We start from the raw sequence: 19,339 nt of genomic DNA on the forward strand, positions 1-19,339 counted from the left end.
TGTAGACACAATTTTATAACTTAATTTCCCTACCAAAACATCAGTGTTTACTTAGTAAGAAATCTGTTCTTTGTCAGCTTAAAACAGTGATTTCTTTATTACCACTCTGCGCAAGGAATGACAGCACAGAGTTGGCACTGGAGCAAGTCTGGTTGAGTCTACAGCGTTGTAATGGAAACAGGGTGAACTGAGGGTCAAGTATAATGGGATTTGTATACAGAAATGTGTCTGCATAAGGAATAGCTGCATGAGATAAGAGAATGAAAGATGAGGCCCACAGGTCTCCCTTTGCATGGTATTGGGAAGGAGGTATTGCTGTAGGTACTCAGCAGACAGGAGATGGGGTTACCTCTGCACCAGCACTGCAAAGTTCCCTAAATCACATGTGCCTGCTCCTGCACCAGCTGATGTTGGTGGGTGCAGGATGGATTGGTGCAGACATCAGGGATTACTCTAAGAATGTTTTGTATGTAATTTTTACTGATTTTGGGAAGCATAGGGTCAGTGAGGGGTTTTCAAGCTATTACAGTATGTGGCCTTCCTAAAAAATTTCTAGCAGAGTTGTTAAACATAGTATCATGAATTTGGCCTGAATAACAAGATATTTGCAGAGATTTTTCGCTGTCTTTCACAGCCCCTAAAGGAGTTTTTAGTGCTTCCCAAGGGTTTTGCGAACCACAGGTTGAACAGCACTAGTGTAAACTTCCAGCAGTAAACAGCTGGGGAACATCAGATCCCTATTCTTTCCCTGATAAATGTGTTATATTTTCCTATGCCACTGAAAAACCGAAATAGGAGAGCAGCTGTAGTCAATGACACCAGTGGATCTGGGAGCAAAGGAGTTTTGCAAGGAAGGCTCTTTGGGTGGTTACGTGGCAGATGGGATATGAAACACCTCATGTTTTTTTTACCATGAGATGATGGTTTGGGGGGTAGGGGAAGCATCCTGGCTCCTTTGGAGTATGTTCAAGTTGTACAGTGTGGTGAGCAGGACTGGGGTTTTACCACAGGACTGGGCTTCTGTTTATTGCTTTTACTTTCTAGAGCCTTTCTCAGTCTTACATTGCAGGCATGCCAGTTGTTTGTTGCAACAAATTCGTTTTGTTGCAATTGGAGAGACTCTGCTTTCTTGGAATTTTTTGTACTCAGCTTTTCTCTGTGAAAAATTAAACCCTAGTGGAATGCTGTCCAGATTTAAAAAACCATTTATGTCTCATTCATGTTCATTTTCTTTCTAATGTTAAAAAAGCAAATAGAAATGGAAAAAAAGTGATAGGTTAAAAAGAAGAAATAAATATTGAAGTGCTGATTTATTGTTAATTCTCTTATTTTGTACAGAAAGCTCCAGATACTTCAAGAGAAAAGCTTGTTTGTAATAAAAAGGGTTTATTCCCTATAGTCATATCAGTGAAAAACTTTTACCTAGTTCTGCTCTTCACCATATAATTGCTTGCTTTTCAACATCCTCGTTGCAAAGCAAAGGCTGGTTAGATCAGCCAGTCTGCTGGATCAGATCTTACATTACATCTTGAGCTCTTTGAGTGCCATTAGCATTTCCTTTTAGAAGTGAAGAAATATTGACAGTTTGGTAGGTTATCTCGCGTTTTACTGCACGTTAGGGCACTTCAAAGTCTTTATGTAGTGATGGGAACTGTCATGAAGTAGATGTGAAAAGGGCCTTTGGTCCAACTAAACCTGTCAGCAAAAAGATTTAGGGCAGATGGTTATTATTAGAAATCAATGTATTTATTATATATTGTTCAAGAATATTTCCCTTTGGAGGTTACTGTGAGTACTGTTGCTGTTTAAAATGTGTCAAATACCAGTAAAATTAATTCCTGCAGAAAACCCAGGGAGCCCCAACCAAAAGCTTTGTTATTATGGAAAGGCATGTCTCTTACTCCTTTGTGCTGTGATGCACCAGAGGCAGGTAGGCACACAGCACACCAGCAGAATCCCTGGCATGTGTCTGTGTGTGTGAGAGATGTATTTCTGCACAGCTATCACAATCACCTTTATGTACTGACAGAGCTCCTCCGTCTGCTGTGTCTGGAAAGGCTCTGTAGAGATCTGTGCTGTACCTGTTCCATTTTGTTATATTCCCCTTTGTAAACTATGGGGTTTGGTTACTTCCAGTTAGTTACAGCAGCTTACTGCTGCTTAGGGCAAGTGTGTCATTTTTCTAAGGCTTGAACACCAATGGTTTTCTCCTGTACTTTAGTAAAGAGAAGCAGGATATTTCAGAGTTTTGTAATTAATTGGATGTAGGTTTTCCTTCCTTGGTGTCTTGTTTAGCTATAAGTTTTAAGCTATAGGACCTTGGATTATGGGAAGAGGACATTCCCAACAGAAAAAGAAGCATATTAGCAGAAACATTAATGCTGGAAGTCGTTGTCCTGGAACAAAGATTCATTTTCCATTCACCCCGTGATTTACAGCACATTCCAACCAAGTGATTTGGCTATGGTCTTCTGGCATAACATTGTTTGCCCTTTCCCTGACATTTTGCATATAAAGAAAAGTTATGAGCTTCTTGGGCATTCAAGGTACCAGGAAATGCAGGAGTCTTACCTAATTTGTTAACATGAAATTATAGATGTCAGACACAGACTCTGTTAGTTAATGTTGGTTAGAGTAATGCTGCAGCCGGTTGATTGTATTACAGTCATGATGAAGAGGAATGGTCTTTTTTTGCTTTTCTGGGATATGACAGGTATGGAGCCAAGGCAGATTTAAAATGTAATGAATGAATAAGCATTTTTTGTGGTTTGCCTGACTCTTCCATGAGCCCTGTTGTTGTGGTGTTGCTGCCACTGTCCTTCTCTCTCCTCAATGGGTTAGTGCTGGCATAACATGGAAACAGAGTTTCCCAAAGTAGTATAGGAATTGTCTTTTAAATGCTAAACCCTTCCATAGCACTTGAATGTTATAACCTTTTAAGGGAGAGAAGCCTCCACCCAAAAGTAGCATAGGAAGAAGACACTGGGCAGGGATTCAAGAACTCAGATTTCTTCCCCACAAACATGCACTTCCATTTGTTTTCCCAAGACCAATTTCTTCACAGCTACAAGCAAAGTATTCACTTGAAAGTGCTAATATCCTCAACATGTGTCCCAAGGGAAAACAATGAGATGCAGAGAAATGGCTGTGTCACATCTGACACATCTCTCTGACACTCGTTTCCCACATCCCCACACCAGTGTTGGCTCCTCTCAGATCTCCCTCAGCTCTGCCATCAAGATCTGGTCTGTGTCTACACCTCTCCCCATCTTTTTTCCCACTGATTCCCACCTGGCTTGCTCCTTCAGTCAGCCATGCCACAGCCCAGCCTTCATCCCCTCCCCACCCTGACCCTGCAGTGTTTTGACACCCCAGCTCTCAAAATTTGTGGCTATTGGAATCAAGTTCTCATGCATGGCAGTTTCAACGTGAAGCTTACATGCCTCCAGGCTTCCACTGCTCCTTAGGTTTGCTTCCTTTCACTGGCTCCTACACTTCTATTCGTGCTTTCCTTCATGCCTTTTCTCTCACTTTTCTTCCTTCTCTCCCCCTCAGCTACCTTCCTTGAAGTTTCCCTTCTTAAAATACGCTTCTCTGAAGGCTTTCATCATTAATCTCTCAAGAAACTATCTTAGAGCCTCATCTGCTGTGCTTTGATTTATTCGTTGTGCAGTTTTTTTGGTAAGTATCTCACAGGAACTGAGCTGGTCATCCTTCTACCTCCATTCCTAAAGGAAAGCTTGTGTGAAAAGGTGGGCTTTCAGAACTTAAATTAAAAGATCATGTAAGTAAGATAATTAGATTTAAAAAAGGATATTAGGATCTGAAACAGAATGTTTACTTGCTTTGATGTGCTTTTGGAACATATGTCTGCACAGTGGGTTGTGTGGCTGATTAAGTATAAAACAATCCGAGAAAAAATCACCACTATTAAGCTTAAATCAAAGATCTCTCCCTAAGACACTAATTTGATTTGGGTTTGAAGGTCCCATATCAACCCTAATTTCTACCTTTGATGTCTTGCTTCTTTGTGTGTTGTATAATGGAGGGCAACCTTACTTATAAAAATTTGCGGTTTTCTTCCATTTTAAAAGCAAATATTGTTATTGTTGTTGTGTTGCAGTTGTGACTACAAATGTCAGCCAATACTAGACCCTTGTGATAAATGCAGCGCAAATGCAAAGAGATACCATATGTGGTCAGGAGAGTTTTTAATCTGAGAACCAATGCCTGTGCTCAGGCTCCCAACTTTGCTCTCTCCAAAAGTTGTTCCTGTCCCCGCTGAGGCTGCCAACATCCTGTGAGCTTAAAATCGTTGTTAACTTATGGTGGAACTTAGATGAAAAAAGGTTGCAAGCTCTAAACCAAAACAGTTTTGATTTCATTATTAAAAAATCATATATATATCAGGTGAAATCAAATAGGTTGTTTGATTTGTTCTTGGATTTAGATATTTTAGGTATAGGATTGAAGTCAGGAATCATCTATGGAATCATCCTTCAAAAGGAAAAATGAAAGATATTTACCACTGGTTTTTTCTACTTTTGTAACAAAAAGTTATTTTTCTTACCTGGAACAAGGATTTTAAATTACTCACATGCTGGAAGTAGCATTAAGTCTAAGGCATGTTAAAAATAATCATGTAAAGAAATTGTACCTGCCTTATGTTACGATACTGTGTAGATGAAAATCATAGGAGTTGTGTTGGAGACGTGTTCTTGTTGCTCCTCCCATTGGTGGCAGAGTTTTCTTTGATTTCAGTAGTACAAGATTAGACTGAAGGCATGACAACTACCATTGCCAGTGGTTCTGGAGTGGGATTTTCATAGTGTCTACCTAAATCCTTCTCAAAGCGCTGCCCAAACCACAAATTCACAAATAAGAGATGTCATATTCAGAGTTTTTTATCTGTTAAGGCCCAATGGAATTACCACAGTTACCTGATCTGGCTAATGCAACACTGGCCATAGGATTTCCCTCTTTAATTTCTACTGTGGGAGAAATTACTATTTCCTACTATTAAAACTCCAAACCTTGCTGTGCACTTAAAGCTCATCTTTTTAAAAAGCATCTGGTTTTGCCATACAGTCTTGTTGCAATGCTGAATTTAGCAATTCCATCTATAAACCGATCTAATGGGAACTTACCCGTGTTGATAAAAATATCTTTTAAAATCAATATTTTATTGTTATAAACCTTTTATTACTATTACTATTACTTTTATGCTTCCTTTTTTTGCTCAAAGACATGTTTGAGGGGAAAAGAGAAAATACGAACTCCATGAAGCACATACCCATTAAATTTCTGCAGAAAAGCTGTAACATTTGTTCAGCTTCACAATCTCTATAACATCTTATAAGTGAGGGCATTAACTGCTGAATTAGCTGTGGTAGCTCTGATTTTCTATATATTCCTCTTTGTGAGTATGAAAAAAAATATTAACCTTATTTTAGAGTTCAGAAATACAGGGGGAAAAAATATTACTTGTGCATCCCGATGGAGCAGGGGCTGGGAGGTAGCAGTGATGTCTCTGGAGTCCCCATCTCGATCTCTTTGTAGAGGGACACAGAGGTCGGCTCCCCAAGTTGATAGTCTTATATTCGATCATCAGGTCACTTTACTGGCTAATTATCAACTTGTTGCAGCGCTGGGAAAGCTGGGAAGAGCGAGCAATTCCCCATCGCCTCATTACCGGCGATCCCTGGAGCGGCTGCGGAGAGGCGGCTGCGAGGCAGCTCTGTGCTGCTCCTGCGGCACATCCTCTGCTCTCCGAGCTGAAAACACGGCAGGGAGGGAAATCTGTGTGAATGATCAAATGCCATGTGAATTTGATAGTCATGGCCCAGGTTTGACCTCTGGAAGTTACCTTGTTTTGAGGGACCTCGTGGGGTTTGATCCTCGGGGTACCGCACAACTGCTGCGACCTCTCGCCCTTCCTGTTGTAAGGGACTTTAAATCAGAAATAAACAGAGGTGAAGCTGAGGGGCTGCTGAGAGCTGTTTAGACTGAAGCATTTAGCATGAATCCTGGGGCATTTTAGGTTTCCTGTTGAATACAGCTTTGGCATCCCATCCATACAGTGTCTGCCATGAGAGCAGTCCATTTTTCAGTTGTCTTTATGGCTTTCCTCCTTCAGGCAAAGGTGGTGTTCTGGGTACACAGCACTTGGAGAAACAGGCTAGGAAGTTTTATGTAAAACAAAACAAAAGGAAGTTTTGGGGTTTAAAAGTGGAGTTTAAAAATGATTGTTGCCTTTAAAAGCTTTGTTTTAAATAACAAAACTTTACCAGAGTATGATACCCCTCCCCATGAGTAATTCTGTTCCTTGCTTCTATGTCTGTTTAGCAGCTATGTGTTTCTTTATTGTGGAGCAAAACAATTGCCTTCAAGTGTCCATATTCCATTAAGCATATGGAAAAGTATTCAGCCCTTTGTTTTTTGCAGAATGAATTTATTTGTCACATAAGTATTAATTTAGACTAGTCATGGAACATTAGTGCTTGGTAATTGTCCACATTTTTCTGGGGTTTATTTAACTGATGGAGATTATTTCAGAAATGTGCAACTTCTTTAACTGTTACATTCATTGTTGAGTGCCCCTTGCAGAGGCTGCAGGCTCACAGCAGTGGCAAGATGTTGCCTCATTTTTGTCACGCAAGATTTTGGGATTGCTGATGCATGTCCACTGAGGGAGAGTGGGAAAAAGTCTCCCCAAGGCCATTTTCATAGCAGCCAGCACTGGTTTTGCCAGTTCCTGAGGTTTTCTCTTCCCAGGAGCCCAGCCCAATTACTCAGAGAGGATGCTGCTCCTCTGCCATGGGACCACAAGGCTTCTGTCACAGCACTGCATCCAGCAGCAGCATCAAAGACAAGCACCTGCCAGGCTCCAGGGCACACACAGGAGAATGGTGCTCTGCCTCACTGAAAACCACGGGATGAGGTTTCCTTGCCTTGGTTTTTAAAGGAAACTGCCAGCTCCTTCCCCCAGACTTTGGGATGAGACTGCAGTGCTTCAGATGAGCTGTCACTCCTTTCAGCAAAACCCAAGAGGCTAGAAAATTAAACAAATCTCTTTTCCTCCATGAAGGACTGTTACAGAGTGACAAGCTCCTAGGAAACCACCAGAAGTCTCCCAGTGTCCCACAGGCAGTGTGTATCATGTCTCAGATGCTGGTATCTCTCCTTTTGCTGATGGTGTTTCTCTGTTGTCAAGCGTTACCACACAGTTACCACAGCCCCACAGTTCCGCTCCTCAGGCAGCTGAAGACTGGTAAATTGTGCCAGGATTTCTGCTCTCCCAGAAGGGTCATCCACTGCACTGGTGAAAACCTGCTCTGTAAAGCCTTTAGTAGCTTGTATGCCCCCAGCACCACCATGAGGCCCTGCAGCTCTTAGGTGGCATCAGGTGATGTCTCCCTCTGTTAAAGAGCAGCAAAGGAAAAGCCTCTCCTGGGTAGGGGAGGAAATTAATCCAGGCTCACGTGCTTCGTCAGAGATGCAAATTGCTCTGCAAATCCTGAGCATTAATTATAGAGCTTGGGCTTCTTGCGGGAGCCACAGGGAAAACAGGCCCCTGGCTCACATTAAATTTAATGGTGTTTGGACACCCAATTCCCTTAGCCTATTTGAAATCCAGAATCCCACTTTCTCCAGATATATATGTGGTCAGGTGAGATCCCTCATCCCACTGCAGACAGCAACATTTTTACAGCATTGTGTTCAGCAAAGCCAGGAGCTCTCCCTCTGGTGGTGGGGTGTTTTCCTCATGCTATCTGTGGGATCCAGGAGAGAAATGGGGAGTTACATGGCTAGCAGAGATCTGGACAGAGAGCTCTATGGACAGGCTGAAGAACACAGCTCTGGCACCATGTTTTCATTGCATGGGCTGGTTCACCAGACCAAGCTGAAGGATGTCCCACTGCAGGGTCTGGGGCATGGGCATGGAGAGCCCTGCATGCCCTGGATGTGAGCTGGATATGGGGACAGAGCTGCCTTGCCCCTGCACTGCTTCATCTCTCATCCACTGCCTCTAAAGAGCAGGATGTGATGGTCTCCTCTGCAAGGAGCAGACCTGTGAGGATACAGCTGCCTCTCCCTGTGTAGTTGCAGTGCCAGTGTGATGGTTCAATGTGGGATGAAACAATGCAGTTGGGAAAAAGCGGGGGAAAAAATCAAACCTTTGGGGAGTTAGGAGCAGAGGATGCCGCTGGCTGAGTGAGTTCTAGGGAGGCAGCTCCTGGAAGCCAGATTATTTTGCAACATGCTGCACTGTGGGATGTTGTTTTGCTAGAATTGTAGATGTACAACAGTGAGAGGTGATCTCTGCCTGGGAGGGCTCACAGGAGCCAGATCTTGATGGGAGTATGGCTGTCCTAGTCCACAGATGGACCAGTGAGCAAGGACAGGCTTTAAGCAGAGCCATAAGGAGCTGCCTACTCTCCAGCCCAGTCTTTGTGCACAGGGCCAACCTCATGCTCAAACACCAGCTGCGTTTCCAGCTGCATGCATTTTGGGGAAATTCTTGATCTTTTTCCCAGTGTTACCTCTTTGTTCAGGGTGGAGTTTTCCTATTCTGAGGGACTCCAGCATTTCTGCCTAATTTAGCACAGAGAAAATGAACAGCAAACCCTTCATATTGTTATACGCATTTTAGATGTCGGCCTCACAGTTTGATCAGCAGAGGCTCCAAAGGCTCATAAACCTGGTAATACATAGTTCCAGGACTGCATCAAAGAAGTTCACAACCCTTTTGGGAGAAGCTGTGAGTACTGATGAAAGAGGGAACTTATTGTATATGTAAGAAAACCTCTTTCATGGCTTATGTATTAAGGCAGGCTCTGTGGCCCAGGGAAGATTGGGGCTGCTTTTAATTTACATCGCCCCTCACTTATATTAAGTCTTCGTCAGAAGAAAAATTAGTCAGATGTTTTCTTAATGACATCATTTTTTTTAATCCTGTTTCATTTTTTCCAGATGAGGCGGTGGAGATTATTAGAAATGAATTGAAACTAAATCTGGAACAGAGACTTTGATTCACTTCTCCCTCCTCCCCGGTAGAAATAAATTGGTCGGCTCCGTGCTCGGATGCCTTTATTAGCAGCCTCGACAGAAAGCAGCCCCAGCGGCCTCGGTGCAGCTTCCTGAGCTCGCCGCCGCCGCGGCTGACGTCATGGCGAGAGGCACCGGGGAGTGACTCTGGTCACCCCATAATTTTGGTAATGGAAGGCCATGGCAACACAGGTGGGGAGGTTGTGAGGGCTGAAATAGCCATGCCATCATCAGTTCGCCTTTCAGTGTCAGGAAAGAAAACAGGGTCGATGCTGGTGGGTGTTGCTCTGGCAAAACCCCGGCCTGGCTCTGATGAGCCACCTGTTTTGGTAGCTGTGCATCTCCACAAAGCCTTTGTGTGTGACAGGTTTTCACTGCCTGGTATTTCACACCACCGAGCCACAGAGTGCATTGCTACAGGAAAGTACTTTGAACTATAAATATTTCAGAAGGCATTTAATTTACTACCCATCAGCAGAAAGTGTTCAAAAAGCCACAAGGTTTACTAATTTATCAGAAACACATAGAAGATCAAACAAAGACAAACATGCTTGTTAAATTGCTGAATAAGTCTGCAAAGCTTATATTACATTTCTGTGTGGTTTTGTTGATATGCAAGTATTACAAATAAATTAAAATGCACGTGAACTGTTGATAAGGCAGGGTGTGACTGAGATCCTGAGGTGCTGTTGAAACTGCTCAGATCATCGTGTTTGTGGTTGTCTGTGCATGGAGAGACAAATCTTACACGCACTCACTAATGGCATATTGGGATAGTCTTAGTGGAGGGCCTTTGTAGTACCCTCCCTTAGATCAGCCGACATCCCAGATCCCTGACCTCCAAATCCCCGTTGTCTTCTGTGCTCAGGGTGCAGCCCCATGGGGTGCACATCCATCTCCCTCAGCTTTGCCAGAGCACCCAGTCAGGGACAAATGCTGTCCCTGCTGTGACCTGTGTATCAACACCAGCTCTGCTTCCAGCCCTCTGTCAGTACAGAGAGAGCTAATACAAAGCAGATTTTGCTCTTTTGTTTTGCCTAATGACAGTTCTGCCTCCTTTGGTGTCTAGCTCAGATTTTCTGCTTCTCAGGTCAGGGTGTGTAACTTTTTCTCCTTTGCACCCTCTGTGGTTTGTCTAAGAGGCTGGAGGGTACAGTAGGGCACGTGTCTGGAGAAGTCTGGAGACTTTCTCTTCCATCCTTGTTCATCCTTCAAAAAACTGCTTAAGCACTAAAGCATGCATGTGACATTTTTTTGTTACCTGCTGAATCCCTCGGTATTTACTGACTTTATTCTCGGGTAGCACTTGGCCTGGGGAAGATCTGAGGGATTTGAGAGAGGCGGCCCCCAGAAAGCATGCAGTAAAACCTCTCATGAACTTTTGCCCTCTGAACCGTACCACCGACCTGTCAAGGAGGTTTGTGCTGGCCATGATGGACAGCAGGAGGTGGGGCTGCTGCACCAGCAGAGACCAAGCCACACGTGCTGGGCTGAGCAAAGCACGGCCCAACATCACATAAGTTCTCCTTGCAGCATTTCCATCCTTGCACACACTGCCCTGTCTAGGGCTTTCTGCACATGGCAGCACTAAACATCTGGATATCCAGGGGCAGCAAGGAGCTTGCACACCCCAAGTTTGCCTCAAATATCGTTGTGTGGCCAGCCTCCCTGTGCAAGGAGATGGGGTGGGATCTCCAGCACAGGGTGTGTTCCATGCCTGCTCTATGTGCAGTCACTGCCTAAAGCAGCTCATGCCCCTTTCCACAGCGGCCCAGTGTGGGTGAGCCGCCTTGCACAAATACATATTTAGTGCAATACTGGTGCATGTCCACAGGAAGCTTGGGAACTTCAGACTTTGTGTATGCCAAGAAGAGAGGATTGTCCCATGACATGCTTGAACTCCTCTCTTGTGGGCAGAGGTGGTGGGGCAGGACAGAGAGGGGTGGCAAGCAGTTGTGCCTGCTCGGGGTGGCTGTGAGTGACAGCGTGTCCCTGTTTTCCTCCCCAGGCCTCCTCCTCTGAGCGGCAGCCCTGTCATCTCTGACATCTCCCTCATCCGCCTGTCTCCGCACCCTGCCGGGCCCGGCGAGTCTCCCTTCAGCCCCCCTCACCCCTACGTGGCACCCCACATGGAGCACTACCTCCGCTCTGTGCACAGCAGCCCCACGCTCTCCGTCATCTCCGCTGCCAGGGGCCTCAGCCCTGCCGACGGTAAGACACTCTGCTACTGGTACTGCAGCGATTTTGTAGCTCACCAGGACTGAAATTCCCTAAAACCCGGGGATTTACAGCTGCAAAGACTCTGCAGCTGCTCTCTGAAGTGGGAGGGCTGTCTCTTTTTCTTTTTGTTGTTTTTTTTCTTCCCCCTTTAACTACACATTTGTTTTGCATCATCGCACTGAGAAAGCAGAGCGTGAGAATAGCTATTACTGCTGGATCATATTATAAATATTTTGCTTAAAGTACGTTCCTTTCTGCAGTGCTCTCTTTCTCTCTTAGGAGCTTCCCTGTTCTTATGTCTCTGCTGGGACCCAGCTTTCACCAGAGAGAGTCACGGTTGTTCTGGCTGCCTGGCCTGGCTGAGACTGATGTTACAGAGGAGACAAAGCCAGCTGGGTTATCCCCTGTTGGCTTTGTGTCTGGGGTCAGTGTGGCTGCTGAGTGAAGTAGAGGGGCCATGCTTTCGTCCTCCTTACTCCTGAGCTGCTCTGCAGCAACCCTCAGGGAAGGCAAGGATGTGTGTGGAGTTGGTGCTGGGTGCAGGCAGAGGTGATCATGTTCTCTGAGCCCTATCAGACCCCATGTTGAGGAGCTGGGGACAAAGACATCCAACAGGGAAAGGGGAAAATGCACAACACTGCTTTCACTTGGCAAGGTGTTAGTCATGCCTTACTTCATCAGAAGAGCTTCATTACACAGTTGCAGGTGGCTGTCTCAGTGCCCAGGGAATAGCTGGGGACCTGGTCTCTGCATGCCCAGCAAATCCCAACATCCCTTGGCTCCCGAGCTGCTGCAGGGGCCAGCAGCCCTTCAACACTGCAAAGCAAAGTGCACCAGAGAGCAACAAGGACCCTGGATTAGTGTCTGGTAGCATAAAACTGTCCTGTATAGCTAAAACAACATCACTATAGTGATGGGGACATGCCTATGTCTTCTTCTTCTTCCCTCCCCTTGAAACGTCATTCGAACTCTCAGGCACCCGCCAGAGAGAATCTGATGGCTTGTGTGTGTTTGTGTGTGTTCTGCCCTGTCCGCTCCTTCCAAAACCAGTTTCATTGTTTGCTGTGGAAGAAAGGCATTGCGTTTTGGGTTGCTTTTCTTTTCCTCCTTTTTTTTCTTTTTTTTTTCTCCCCTTGTTTAAGGTGGTGGTAAATAAGTTAATGGGGCAAGCGGGTGGGGAGGCAGGTTTGAAAAATTACAGCTGGGAGAAAGTGAGTGTAATTGGCTTTGGCAGCCAAAATGGTTTTATGCTGCCAGACACTAAACCTAGTTCTATGCATTAGACCTTGGCTTTAATTTCCTCACGCTGCTATCGGGAACTGGGCTGCATTTGTCTTTCCTTCCTAATAGGCAGGGATGTTAATGCTGACAGGGTTACTGCTGTCAGCAGCCTGGGCCCTCTCCCCCCTCCCAGGGGTGCTGGCCGCGTCCGAACGGGAGGATTATTAGAAGGGGGAACGAGAGATTGTTTATAAATTTGCGGAAATGGAGGAATGCAGAGGCCCCAGCCTGGTCTCCTTTGTCCACAGAAGCACGCCCAAGCGCACGTCACGCGCGGAGCCGTGCGCATGGGGCTGCCGGGGGGCACAGGGGGAGCCGGGGCCGCCAGCGCCAGGGTCTAACACTGCACTGGGAACCTTCTCCCCATGTTTCTCTCCTCACCCGCGGCTCCAACAGTGGCTCACGAGCACCTGAAGGAACGAGGCCTCTTCGGGCTGCCCCCGCCACCACCGGGAGCCAACCCTGCTGACTACTACCACCAAATGACGCTGATGGCCGGCCACCCAAACCCCTACGGGGACCTCCTCATGCAGGGCGGGGGAGCAGCCAGCACAGCCCACCTCCACGATTACCTCAGCCCTGTCGATGGTGAGTAGCAGCTTGGGTTTTTCCTGGCATGGCTGAATTTTTGGGATAGGTGGATGGGACTGCCTTCCAGGTGGAGGTTGTTGAATGTGGTCACTCTGCCCTGCTGGAACCTTGGGGTGCCACACTATTTTTTTGGCTTAAAAGGTCACCTCCTTCCATAGATATATATATATAAAATATACATAAACTAAAATAGGTATGTGCTGCTCTCTTAGGGAGGATGGTATGGCTGCAGCATGGGTAGGAGATGGGCTGGTCCAGCAAGCTGGGCATTGCTGCTGTCCTGCTGCATTGACCATGGGTGACCAGAGCGTGCCTGGGGATGGGCTGCATGTCTAGCTCCCCATCCCACCCTGTGTTTTGCCTGCTTGGTGTCTGGGGTGAAGTTGGGCCGTGTACATGCAAAGCTCTGCTAGGCACAGTGAACGTTTTATGTTGGTTAGGACCTCTCAGGTCCACAAGGAGAGAAAATATCTGAATGGGGAGACACAGTGGAAAGAATAAAATAGTACTTCGAGCAAGGAAATTAAAAAAAGCAGGAATGTGGTATTTGTGATAGCCTTGTGTGTTATAAACTCAGAAAACTCTCTCTCCTGGCTACATGAAGAAGAAACAGAGTCATGTTAGGCACTGTAGTGCTGAGTCACCCCTGTGGCCTGTCTGCTGCCCTGGGAAGAGTCTGTCTGGAAGCATATATGAGGTTCAAATGATTTTTAGAGCTGTTAGAAATGTCTTTCACTTCATGCTACATCTTGCAAGAACTGGGTTGTACAGATATTACAGAGGGCAGTGTGAGGATTATTTCTGCTGCAAGAAGGAGAAATCTCAGCTCAACTTTCAGATTCAGCATCTGTTTCCTGGGATATCTTCCGATTTGCCTGTGGACCATTACAAGTTTTGGAGTGGGGATCTGCATCATTTCATTACCGCTTCAAAGTTTCTGTTGTTGAGCTTTTAAGATGAAAGACTTTGTGGTCTTTCTGCTTCATAGAGTGACTGGTTTAGAATGATAAAAGCTGTTCTGGAATGGAAAAACAGTTTCTCATCTGTGGCTGCTGTGGAAGTTTTACCTGAACAGTCATTTTGTGCTGCCAATTCCTAATTTGGAACCTGGATCCCAGTCAGAGAGAGCACAAGCTCCTTGGTACCATCCTGCCCTCTTACACCCAAAATATATCTCAGGCTTCACTGCTGCAAAGCAGCTGGTCAGTAAGACTGCTCTGTATTCTCTCCCAAGGGTTAATGCCTGTGGTTATAGCAGATGGGTGCAAACAAGCCCTGCCAAGTTCTCCTCGGGCTCATGAACAAGACTCCTTCCTCCTCCTTGCCTCCTTATTAGTCCATCTCTGACCAGCAGTGCCTCACTGAAGTGCCAGATAAACAACCAGTGAGGGAAGCAAACACAACTGTTTTCATGGTGGTACAGGCTGGCTCCCAGCACACCAAAATGCTCATCCCGTGGTTTGCTGAAGATCAATCTTTATCTGATGTACTGAGATACTCCCCTTGGCAGAAGACTCTCATGTTGTTTGCCTTCTCCTGAAAACAGCTCTATGGTGAATGATGTATCAAAGGTCTCAGTTTCCTGCAGCCCAGCTCATAACCATGATTCACTGCAGAGCCAGGGCTCACCAAGAATTTATGATCTTTGTGAAAAGCTTTGTTGGTGATTAACTGGAAAGCCTTTTCTGGGCCTTCACGTGGGTTCTGCGTGAGATGGAAACTTTCAAACATTATGAGAATGTGGCACTGCTTTTTAAGAATGTGTAAAGGAGCACCAGTCCAGTACCAGTCCATGTGCCTGGGTTTATCCATCACCCAGAGAAAAGAGAGAATTGTACATTATTAAAGCAGAGAGTAAAATGGATGGCTCTGAAATGCTCGATGAGGAGACAGTGTCTCCTTCTCTTTTTAGAAAGTTATTTCAAAAATTTAAATCAGCAGGGCCTAAGTAAATAGTTGAACAGATAATTTAATAAAGCATCCTCTTATGGTGTTTTTCTGAGACAAGAATATCAGTAGCATGCATAAACCCCCAGTGAGTCATCACCTCACTGCATCTGTCATTCAGAGAGCCCTTTTCTTCCCAGCCTGGGAACATAGAAACTTTACAAGAATTATTTGCTGAAAATGCAGGTAGCTCTTGTTAAACCACATGCAGCACCATCATTCATCTGTGATAACACTGGCACCTGCAAAAGGAAAAGCAGGAGATAAGCATATATTAAATCTGGCCTATTCAGTGTCACATCACTTCCAAACATCTGCAGGTTGGTCCTTGGGAGCTGTGGACACTGGCTATGGTGGTTCTTCCACAGACACATACCTGTGTCTTTCTGGTTCCTGTAATTGCATTTCTCAGAGAATTTCTGAGTGCCTTCATGTTTTTTTCAGTGTTCTTCACTCCATCATGTCTAAGGTCAGGAAAAGTAATAGGATATGAATGTCAGCTGGAGTTTGTTGGTGACATCCCTGTGCCAGGTCTGATGAGTGTTCACATGGTGACTGAGCTGGGCTGCCCAGAGCTGCATCTCTGCTGGGTTTTCAGTGTACAGCTAGAAGTTGAAGCAGTGACCAGATTTAAGTTTTACGTACCAGATTGCTGTGGTGTTCAGACCAGTCTCAGTGGAGACTAAACAACCATTCAGTTGCTTCTCCTGTTCCATTTCCTCATACAAACAAGGACTCAAAATCCAAGAGTTGAATTTGAATCTAGGCTTAATCCCATTTTCTGGAAAGCCTATACTTTTGATTTAAAGTTAATCACTTTCCAATGTCATAGCATTGCTGATGGGGTACATTTGAGACTGTCTACAGGTTCTATTCAGCAGACCAAAACAATCTTTTGCATTTCTTTTTTAGAAGTAATACTACATGGTGGATTATTCCAGGTGACAGAGTGGTTGTGCAAGAGCATCCCTGAGGCAGGAAAAACTGGTGGGAAACACAATGACCCTGGAGATGGCTACCACTTTCATGTTTAGTACTTGCAGCTGCTTTTTCCCCTAGGCACAGGGCTTCCTGTGATTACCCTCAGCCCTTCAGGAGGAGACATTTTCTCTCAAGAGGAGTCCATCCACACTGACTTGATGCTGCTGCTGTTATAGCCCTGTACACCAGCAGATCTCAAAGTGCTGCACAAGCAAAGCCATTTCATCACTGGAGCCCACAAATTAAAAGGAGCCCAGTGAGTGGAGTAGGGGCAGCTTTAGGAACAAGATCCAGATCTTGGAATAATGCCAGGATGGAAATTAGAGATCATCTTTAGGTCCATCACTTTGCAGAGCTTTGAGAGGGTGATTGGGTTGTATAGATGTGTTTGTGCAACAGTTACCAATAGCAGGGATGACCCTGCAATGCTGTCCATTTTGTCCAGTTCTGGAGCTAGAGGGGGGATCCCTACCCTGTGTTTTGCTGCCTGGTGCCACAAATGGTGTCACAAATGTCTTGATTCACAATCAGCAGTTTAAGTGGTAAAAGGCTTTGTTTAGTGCAGCATAGCCAACAGGCCAGCAGCTGGCACACTTGCCTGGGATGTGGGCAAATCACAAAGCAGGACTTTATTTCCCCAAATCAAACAGTGATTCAGCTTCACCAGCTTCCTTCAGTCAGTGTTGTTGGAGCCTTTCTCCTTGAAGGAAATTATTTAATAGCCAGCAGGGTAAGGAGCAGGGCTGGCAGTGCAGCTGGGTGGTGACTGCAGGCCCGTGGCTGGGAGAGGTGAGCTCGGGACTCTCTCCAGCAGGAGAGAGCAACTGTGGAGCAGCTGCTCCATCAGGACAAAAGCAGAGAGCCGAGCCTCATGGGGACCTAGGAAGGAAGTGCTTCCCCTGGGGCTGGTGGGACAGCAGCCCTGGTTTGCAGGCTGGATATGCTGGATCACAGATGACTTCCCAACCAAGCCAGCTGTTGGCTACTCTGGGCAGACGGCGCGCCCTGTAGTCGCTTCCTTAAAAACTCTCAAAGACTTCTTTTTTTTTTGGTTGTTTTCTTTGTCCCAGCATAGAATGGAAACTTGCTGAAATCTCAGAAAAGGTTCAGAGAATGGGAAACAATTTCCCACCCATTTCTAGCCAGCAGTGCTGTTTTCCTCCCCAGAAAAATATGTGCAGAAGAGAGAAAAAGTCCCAGAGCACCCCATAAGTGCTGTGTCTGGAATCCTGCTGCACTCTGGTTTCTAAAGAATTCAATTTACATATGCAAGTTGAGTCGACTAAACAGTTACCTTGTGGATTGGGAGTAGAAGAATGCAGCCTTGTCTTTCAGCTAGGATTTGAGGGAAGCATTAGTATTCCTTGAACTGCAAAGTTGATCGGCCTATGGAGAGAAGAAAGAAGGGTCCCAGGGCACTGTCTGGTGCCAGAACAAATGTCCAGCATCTGCTGCAGTCTAAAAAAGAGGTGTGTTGCCTCTGCAGAAGGAGAGAGGGGAATAAGGAACTGGTTACACAAAGAGTGTTTGTAGTTTATTGCTGCTTATCAGTTATGGGACCATCCTGTGTTTTTATGGGGCCCTTGGTTTTAATTTGATGATGGGAATGGGGGGGATATTTCTGTACACTTTGGATGGAGTTTTCTTGGTGAATGGTGAGGAAGGGGGACCATTTTGATAACACACTATTTATCCTGGGGCTTGGCCAGGGGATGGAGGGGAAGCAGTGGCTCTGGCCAGATTTCAGTGAGGCAGGAAGGGAGCAGGCAGGGTGTGAGCCATCTGCAGCCCATGTGCCTCACAGGCTTGTCTGTTAGGGAGCAGATACCCCTGAGTGCTGTCATGAGCACAGCAGCGTGTTTGTCTGTAAAGGGTTGCCTGAAATTTCCTTACCCTGGAGGAGCCTCAGAGGAGCTCCCACCTGGTGTTTCCTTTCAGGAGGGCTTTGCTGCCACTATTCCTAGTGTGACATAAGGTCCGAATTCTTGCTCCAGAAGAAAACATCTCTTGTAGAATCCCTCTGATAGCCCACAGCCACATAAGTGGTCAGAGCAGGATACCTCTGCTCCCACCTCCCAGACGAAGTTGGGATCTGATCCTGCTCTTGGGCCCTGGGATCAGGCACCACAGTTGGTCCACAAGCTGCCACATGTAAGAGCTGACCATTTGGTCATCACTGTCCTGTTGTGGATTAATCTAAATTTGGGGGAAGTATCCCAGTTTCTGAGCAATTTGTGGATGTGATAATTCATAGGCATCGCAGGAATTTGCCAAGGATGCTGTTTCCTTCTAGCAAAGAAATCTGGACTTTCCTCCCAGCTCTAAGCTGTCTGGGGAACTTCCCCCAACATATTTTCCAACCATCAAAAAATTCTTTAAACTAATCCTGTTCATTTTGAAAGGGGAGAGGAGAGAGGAGTGTTAGTGATAAATGTTCCCAAAGCTTTCCGTCTGTGTGTCTGAAAAATGGAACCCGCCTTTAGTTACTTCTCTGGGCACAGTCCCTGCTGAACAGTTGTGTGTGGCTTTTCTTTTGGAACAACACTGGACCTCAGGAAGCAGAGGACTTGGCTTATGTGCCCCAGTGGCTGTCAGTCAGCCCGTGTTGAACCCCTTCCTATGGACAGCCACACAAATGCTGACCACTGCTGCTGCCTGCTGCCATTTAACATTCCTGCTCCATGTCCTCAGATCAGAAGATTCAGGTCAGGCAAACTTTATTATTTAGAACAATCCCAGTGTTGTTAATCTGCTTTTGAATAACAATTTTTAAAATGTTCTCTCTTCCTAAATGCACTGGTGAGCATTTCTTCATGTGCCTAAACTTCTTTTTTGTTTCCCAGACGATTCTCTTCTCGGGCACCTTGGGCAGGCTGTCATTAAGAAGAGAGGAATTGTTCATCCATAGCACAATTTTAGGTCACAGCTTTCTGTGGAGGCCCGCAAGACCTGAGAGGCTTTTGTGTAAAGCATGAGCCCAACCTATTGGATCTGCTATCAAACATTTCAGACAGCCCACAGTACTTGCAGGATCTAAATTAGAGTGGACACTAACACAATGCATATTACTGGTTTTGGGCTGGAGAATTCCCAGGAGAGCTTGATAATCTGACAGCTTTCCATGGAGTTTTACATGGGGAAAAATGGCATACCTGTGTGCAGCAGGGAGGAGTGCCCACATTGTCTGCACTGCTAAAACCCAGGTTTCTGTTGGACATCAGGTCTTCTTCCCTCTGCAAATTAATGGGGACCAATGGCTGATCCAGCACCA

General features: G+C 45.7%; 1 protein-coding gene across 1 annotated transcript in view; it reads left to right on the top strand.

Moving 5' to 3' along the window:
* GLI2 (GLI family zinc finger 2) overlaps nucleotides 1–19,339 on the top strand; it is a 139,348-nt gene that overhangs the window by 88,785 nt on the left and 31,224 nt on the right. Inside the window, exons 3-4 of the mRNA XM_059475759.1 lie at nucleotides 11,057–11,259; nucleotides 12,946–13,137. Coding sequence (XP_059331742.1) covers nucleotides 11,057–11,259; nucleotides 12,946–13,137 — 395 coding nt within the window. The remainder of the gene's footprint in view (nucleotides 1–11,056; nucleotides 11,260–12,945; nucleotides 13,138–19,339) is intronic.

Source organism: Ammospiza nelsoni, chromosome 7 (genome assembly GCF_027579445.1).
Source record: "Ammospiza nelsoni isolate bAmmNel1 chromosome 7, bAmmNel1.pri, whole genome shotgun sequence".
NCBI lineage: Eukaryota > Metazoa > Chordata > Aves > Passeriformes > Passerellidae > Ammospiza > Ammospiza nelsoni.